The 7,887-nt window shown below is 38.7% G+C and overlaps 1 protein-coding gene across 1 annotated transcript; it reads right to left on the bottom strand.

Moving 5' to 3' along the window:
- Positions 1–6,408: 6,408 nt before the first annotated feature.
- Positions 6,409–7,047, bottom strand: LOC107633304 (uncharacterized). The gene has a single exon (XM_016336948.1). The coding sequence runs from the start codon at positions 7,045–7,047 to the stop codon at positions 6,409–6,411; it is 639 nt and encodes a 212-aa protein (XP_016192434.1).
- Between the last annotated feature and the right edge of the window lie 840 nt (positions 7,048–7,887).

The following is a 7,887-nucleotide window of genomic DNA, read 5'->3' as shown; positions in this document are numbered from 1 at the left end:
TCTGATCTTCTAGTTGGTTCTTCAAGTATTGGATATGGGCCTTTGGATCTTGAGTTTGAAGCAGTTATCTTCCGCAGTGGGCTTAGCTTTACTTACAGAGAGAAAGTGTGGAGTAGGCAGGGTGTTTAGCTCAGGACGTTAGTGGCGTTAACGTTAAGTGAGAGTGTGGGTTCGAGAACGTTAGTGGCAATCACCATTTTTACTAACGTTCCTCACCCAAGGATAATCCACGTTAACTTCAACGTTAGTGGCACCAACGTGACCACTAACGTTGCCTCTTGATCCTTCGCACACGTTATTGGGGCTCACCTTTTCCAATAACGTTGAGAGTCCTTCCTTCCCCTTATGTTAGAGTCCACGTTAACTTAGTTAACGTGGCTCTTAACGTAGGCTTGCCAATTCTTCGAGAACATTAGTGACACTTACCTTTGTCACTAACGTTCCAAGGTGCCCCTACTTCCCACGTTAGAGTCCACGTTAACTAAGTTAACGTGGGAGTTAACGTTGCTCATAGTGGCTTGTGTGGGTTTACCCCAACGTTAGTGACAAAGATAAGTGTCACTAACGTTGGCGATCACATACTTTCTCCACGTTAGCTTCCACGTTAACTAAGTTAACGTGGGAGTTAACGTGGCTCATTGTAGCTTGGCCAACGTTAGTGACAAAGGTGAGTGTCACTAACGTTGGCTTCTCTTTTGCTTCCCAACATTAGAGTCCACGTTAACTGAGTTAACGTGGCTCTTAACGTGGCCACTTATGAGCTTGGTCCAACGTTAGTGACAAAGGTGAGTGTCACTAACGTTGGCTCCACTTTCTTTCTTCCACATTAGAGTTCACGTTAACTTAGTTAACGTGACTCTTAACGTGGGCTATGATGGCTTCAAGGACGTTATTGGCGATTACTTTTCTCATTAACGTTGCAAGCTAGCTCCCATTCCACGTTGGTGGTTACGTTAGTTAGACTAACGTGGCTGCTAACGTGGCTCTTTCTTGCTTCCTTTGTCCTGAAATCAAGCAATACAGTGCATCAAAGTTCTAATCCACATCATGAGACATGCATCATCCAATTTGTCATCTAATTCATGCAAAATTCTCATGAAATCATGTAAAGTGCTCAATGTATGCTTGAATCAAGATGTAAGTGAAATTCTACCCAAAACTTGCTTATTTCCTAAGAAAATGCATGAAACTATCCTAAAACAGTAAACAAAAGGTCAGTGAAACTGGCTAAAATACCCTGGCATCAATGTTAGCTTTCCATAGCCATTGAGAGCGTGCCATTTGGACTTCTGTAACTCCAGAAAAGCTCTTTCGAGTGCACGGAGGTCAGATCTTGACAGCATCTGCAGTCCTTTCTCTGTCTCTGAATCAGACTTTTGCTCAAGCTCCTCAATTTCAGCCAGAAAATATCTGAAATCACCATAAAACACAAAAACTCAAAGTAGAATCCAAAAATATGAATTTTGCACTTAAACTTATAAAAACTTAATAAAACTTAAACAAAACATAATGAAAACTATATGAAAATGATGCCAAAAAGCGTATAAAATATCCGCTAATCAGTGAGTAAGGAATTGAAATTGAAAAAGCTTGCCAAGAGGTGGAGGTAGTTAAAGAAGAGTACAAGAGAGTGAAAATTGTAAGATCATTGGGACCATCCCTTCCTAAGTCACCATCACCCATCCTTTTATTCAAGTGGGTAAATCTTTCATCCCTAAGCTTCACTTTTCCACTTGAATATGATTTGCTTGAAATAGATGGTCAACTTAGAGCTCTTTATGGATTGAATAGTAAGGGAGAGTTGTATAGTGGTTGGCAAAATGATGTTAGGCTCATCAAGGTTGAACCCTTAAGTCATAGGTCCTATGGTTGGAGGAATGCTAAATTATATAGATCTAGGAGGAGAATTTGGTGCCTAAATGAGAATTCGGCTTGCTTCTCACCCAATTGAAACTATGATGATCAACTTAGAGATGGGTGTGAAAACAAAGTATGGGATTCCAGATCACAAAAAGAGGATGAATTTTGGGAGCTCATGGTTTGTGAAGACCTCCATCAAAGCTTGATGCAAATGACATGGAATGATGGAGCTTATTGGAAGTCCAAGGCGTTGGTGGAAGTTTTAAGATGAGTTCAAGCACAAGCCACCATGACAAGGAGCTTGTTAAATTTCCAACTTAAGGACTTTAAATAAAAGAACCAGTGGGAGACACCCCACCGTAGTAAATTCTTCCTATTTTCTTTTTTGTTTATATTGGTAATAAATTGAATTTTCATTTTTAGTTAGGTTTATTTAGTTTAAGTTGTGGTTTAACTTATTTAATAATATTTGGTACTTCTTTGGTAGCTTGTTAGTTTCTTAACAAATTTAAAAAAAAGAAGGGGTGTCACGCTTACGCGTGACCGACGTGTGCGCGTCGACGCCCAAATTTTGATGCTGATACAAAAACCAGAGACTTGCGTTAGAACGATGCGGGTGGGGTGCTAGGTGCACAACCTAATGCACGCATGCCCCTCGCTGACGTGTACGCATCATTTGTATTTCTGGCCTTCCACGTGTGGGTATAACCGATGCGCACGCGTCATACCTAAATGCTGCCTCTAGTACAAAAACTAGAGAGTTGTGATGGAACTGTGCAGCTTTCATGCGTCTGGCATGAAAAGTAGTCACGCGCACGTGTGACCGACACTTACGCGTAACTTTTTATTTTGGGCCACCCACGCGTACGCAAGGACAACGCTCACGCGTCACATGCCTTTTTCTATTTTCACGCGCACGTATGACTCATGCGCGCGTGTTGCCTACGCGACTTCAGCAACGCTGTTTCTTTTCCTTTCTTCTTCTTTCCTCATCCTTTCTCACTCTCTTCTCCTCCCTTATCATCTTTATCCTCTTTCATATTCTTTTGTCAATTGCAGTTGCATACTTTCATTCATTGCATTTTTTTTACTTTATACATGTTCTTATCTTCTTTTCTATATTTGTTGTTTTAATATTGGTGTTGAATGTTCTTACTCAACTGTTGAATATTTCTTGCATTATTTTGGTGCTTCTTGACTTGTTTGATATTGTTAAGTGCTGATATTTTAAATCAATGCTTAATCTTTTGTGATACTTGCATTCTTTGTGAATTGATATGAACTTATACTGTCTTTTATAACCCATTCTTTCTTACTTCCTATTTGCAATTTTTGCCACTCACAAGATTAGTACTTTAGTCCTTTCATTATCATTGAGTTAGGAGGGGACCGAATTCTCTCATGCTTATGACTAATCTTGTTTGTACCAATTCTTGTTTGAACTTAATGCTTCTGAGTTTTCTCTTCATGCCATTTGCTTATACTTTGACTTTACTCTTGCATCAAGAGTTAGATAACATGCCCTTTGCTTACATTGTTTTCTCACTTACATGTTGTAGCTACCATGTAGTTGGGAATTCCACTCTTATTCGGCATTAGCCCCACCTATATTCTATTTGCTTTATTTTTGGGCTTAATCTTCTTTCTTTTCCTCTCCTTTCAGGTTGGCCACCAAAAGGGGAACGAAAAAGCTTTTAAATGGGGGCGACAAACAAGTCTCTCCACACAATCTTTTGAAAGAGCTCGTCAGTTGTAGCAACCCTACTCCACTTAGCTCATCTTTACATGCACCGAGGACGGTGCAATTTTTTTATGTGTGGAGAGGTTGAGACCGACTTCCATGGGTAACTACTTCCTTTTTCAACACCAATTCTTAATCTTCTTTGTTAGTTAGTTGTTGCATTGCATGATAGATTGCATGTGTAGTTAGTTGCTTGCATTTAAGTACTACTTAGTTGAAGTGATGGATTCCTTTTCAAGAAAACTATTTTAGGGCTTTCACTTATTTGAATTAAAATTTTTGAACTTGCTTGAAGAAATTCAATTTGGAACATGGTTTTAGAGCTCGAACACACAAGCCAAGTGAGCTTTTTGAACCTATTTGATTGGTTACATCTTATCAGCCAATATTTTGTTTTGGTGTGTGTTGTTCTCTCTAAGACTGTGATTTTTATCTTGTTTGATTCTATATTTCCATTGTTTGATGTATGAATGCATTTATATGATTGAGGCCTTTGTTTCACTATAGCTCACATACCCATATGGCCTTACCCTTTCATTATCCTTTGCAAACCAATGTTGAGCCTATTTTACCCCATTTGTTCTTTATTTTAGCTCATCACTAACTCTAAGCGAAAAAATAATAAATGTCCCTAATTTGAATTCTTGGTTATCTTAGACTAGTGAGAGAGTGCATGATTTAAGTGTGAGAAAATTGGGTTTGGGAACATTTGGTTTGGGAATTGGGTATTGTATATTTTAGTGAGAATGTGAAAAAGATAGTTAAGCACATATTCTTGCATTCAATACTTTAATCATATGCATTGATTTCTCGTATATGTATATTAACCACCACATATATAAAAAGAATAAAAAGAAAAAATTAAAAAAAGAGAAAATAATAAAAAGGGGACAAAATGCCCCAAAATAAATGGTGGTAGCAATGCATATGTACTGTACTCAAATTTGGGATGCATGAATATGTAGCAAAAGATAGTTAACGGGTAGTTAGGTTTTGTATCTTAATTGCATGGATTGTCTTAGGTTAGGTGGGACGTTTAGGTTAATCAAGGATTTAGATTTCAATCTACTTGACCAAATACATTCCTACCTTGACCCTAACCCCATTACAACCAATGAAAATTCCTCTTGATATGTGTATTCATGCATTAAAATTAAATTTGTGTTGATTGGTAGAAGAAGAGCAAGCCTTAGAAAGCAGGATTAGTAGAGAACCGAGAGAATTGATCCTCAAACACTAGAGTGATTAGAGTGTATACACTTCCGGTGAGAGTTCGATGCTCAATTCTTTGTTCCCGGCTTTCACAAGCTTTCTTCTTGCAAGTCTACTTGTACTTCATTTTATGATTTGAATTAGTGGAATACAGTTCATATTTGTTCTTGAAAGATTTATTTACTCTTAACCAAGTAGGTAGAAGCATTCAGCATGTAGTTGCATTCATATAGATAGGCTGCATTGCATAAGTCCTACCATTTTCCCTTCGCTCTTTTGGTTCTCTTGAGCTTAGCATAAGGACATGCTAATGTTTAAGTATCGGGAGATTGATAAACCACTATTTTATGGTACATTTTGCATTGAATTGAGTAGATTTTGTCAATTATACTCACACTTATTCATGTAAATTGCATGTTTTTAAGTTTCCTTCCTAATTTTGTGCTATGATTGAAAACATGCTTTTTTGGCCTTAAAATTGCTAATTTGTAATCTTCTCTTATTACCATTCGATGTCGTGATATGTGTGTTAAGTGTTTTCAGGTTTTATAGGAAAGGAATGGCTTAGAGGATGGAAAGGAAGCATGCAAAAGTGGAAGGAACACAAGAATTTGGAGATTTGAGAAGCTGGCCTCGATGCGCACGCATGGATAACGCGTACGCGTGACTGGTGCAGCAGACAAACGATGCGTACGTGAGGAAAGGTCAATATCCAGTGACGCGTACGCGTGGCTGACACGTATGCGTGACAAGCGTCACGTGCCTCAGTTACGAGAAAACGCTGGGGGCGATTTCTGGGCTGCTTTTGACCCAGTTTCAAGCTCAAAATTGAAGACAAGAGGCTGGGGAGTGGAGCTGATCATTCATGATTCATTCATTCACAATTTTCAGGTTCTAGATGTGGAATTCTAGAGAGAGAGGCTCTATCTCCTCTCTCTAGGTTTAAGGTTTCTTCTTTCAATTTCTCCTTAGGTTTAGGTTTCAGTCTTATTTTAATTTAGTTTTCTCTTGCTTTTATTTGTTCTAGCACTTTAGTTATCTACTTCTCTTATTGATTCCTTTATTTTACCCATTTAGTTTATGAACTCTTGTGTTACTTTCAATTTCCTTTTTAATGCGATTTTATCTACTTTTAATTTCTGATTGAGCACATTTTTATAATCCTTCTAGAGATCAGTTTGGAGCTTCTCAAGGAATTGATTACTTCCCTGGAAAAGACTTAAAGTTATACCATTCAATCGTCTAAGAAGAGGTCTTTTTCTTTTAAAAATATCCCCAAAAACATCAGAATTCCAACTTTTTAGAGAATTTTTGAAGCTTATCATACCATCAGACTAGGAATCCTACACATTCCAAGAATTCTCAACCAATCTGTGAAAATCACGGTGAGAAATTCAAGCAGCAATAAAACGGAAAGGTCTTCTGTGTCTATTGTAAGAGGCTTCAGTAGAGAGTTAGAGGCAGATGGCCGTGTGGTCAGACTTGAAATTAGGTAAATGCTTAAGGCTAGCTTCGGGGATGGCTAGCTGCTAGTCAAGGTTACACAGACCACGATCCAATCTCTCGACTAAATCACCCATTCTCTAAGTGAAAGGCTAGCCCATATAACCTAAATCTACCAATCTGCAATCAGAAACGCAACTTTGAAAGTCTGAGCAAGCTCCAGAATTAGCACTACGAGTACCCCTTTGTCTTTCATAATCATGAAGAAGAGCGTTAAAATATCCTAATATGCACCAATGAAGATTAATATTGGCTGCCAGGGAACGGAGGGAAGTCCAAAGGGATCTTCTATTCGGGCGTTGTGGGTTGCCATAAACAACAGAGAGGAGCCAGGTAGTAGCATTATTACTGGTAAGCCTAACATGAACAATTTGATGATTATGTTCTAAAATATCAACTTTCCAAGAACCTGAGTCCCACAGGCACCAAATTCCTTCCGAATGGCCATTAGCTTCCACAATAAAGGAATTATCAAATCCAATTTTGTCACGAATAGTAGCCCCACACGAACCATTTATATAAGTTTCAAGAAGAATAATGAAATTTGTATTATACTCTCTTCTAATATCTCTAATAAGAGTAGGAAAAGTTTTTCCTCCAGCACCTCTACAATTCCAACTTATAATATTCATCACAAAACAAACAGAGAAGGGGGAATCACCAAGGACAAAGTCACACCAAGGCTTGAGCCTGGGGTCTCGATTCGGACTTATCTGAGGAGTCAGCCCCATTATTGGGGTTCTTCTATACAATGAGAGCCTTGACATCATCTGGAGCTCTCCTAACGTTTTCCCCTGGCTCGTACCCTAATTCCATTGGCTTTGAAGAGGAACCAGTAGAAGGGGAAGCAATCATAGGATTAGAACAAATCGCATAGTCTTCAAATTGAATCTTTACCTTTTTTGCAGCAACATCAGCTTCGTATTGCTCCCGCCCTAATCGACGCATGTAATTCATAACGACACCCTCCATAGCTTCAAATTCAGGATCTTTAGATTTAGGGGTAGGGGAGGGAACATTCTTAGGAGTTGCCACCAAAGAGGAGGATGGCTTGGTAGTGGCTTTTGGGATGGACTTCACTAATTTCTCATTCTGGGTTGGCCCAACTTTATTAGATAAAGGTTTCTTGCCCATTTGGGGATTTTTGCCAGCACCTTGCTTTAGAACCTTTTTTTTAATGGGCTGGAGATTTGCTTTCTCTTTCTGGGCCTTATTAGGAGAAGCCCAATTATTGGTAATACTTGAAGATTTGCCTTCTACATGTGGTTCTCCCTCCAACGTAATTAGTGCACTTTCTTCTTGCAAAGCATTGAATCTTGACCAATGTTCCTTTCCCTGGTTATCCTCCTCATTAATAGACCTATGATTATAGAAAGAATCATGTCGTCGATTGCTTCCAGGATTATTCGGATTATTATTGCCATTTTTTCTTCTAAGTGGTCGTTTGACCATCATCTACGGCCCGAAACAAGGGGGATCTTGGTTATTGCTCGGAACACTTTGATTGTAGGAATCATGAGACTTTCCATTTTGGTCTGCGAAATCAACATGATTCTGATTATCAGAATTGA

This window comes from Arachis ipaensis, chromosome B3 (assembly GCF_059453495.1).
Source record: "Arachis ipaensis isolate K30076 ecotype BB chromosome B3, ASM5945349v1, whole genome shotgun sequence".
NCBI classification, from domain to species: Eukaryota; Viridiplantae; Streptophyta; class Magnoliopsida; order Fabales; family Fabaceae; genus Arachis; species Arachis ipaensis.
Note: the sequence above shows the minus strand (reverse complement) of the source record. Positions and strands in the feature narration are given on the sequence as shown.

Excerpts from the sequence above, each read along its gene's own strand:
- LOC107633304 (XM_016336948.1), bottom strand. The coding sequence starts at position 7,047 with ATGGGGCTGACTCCTCAGATAAGTCCGAATCGAGACCCCAGGCTCAAG.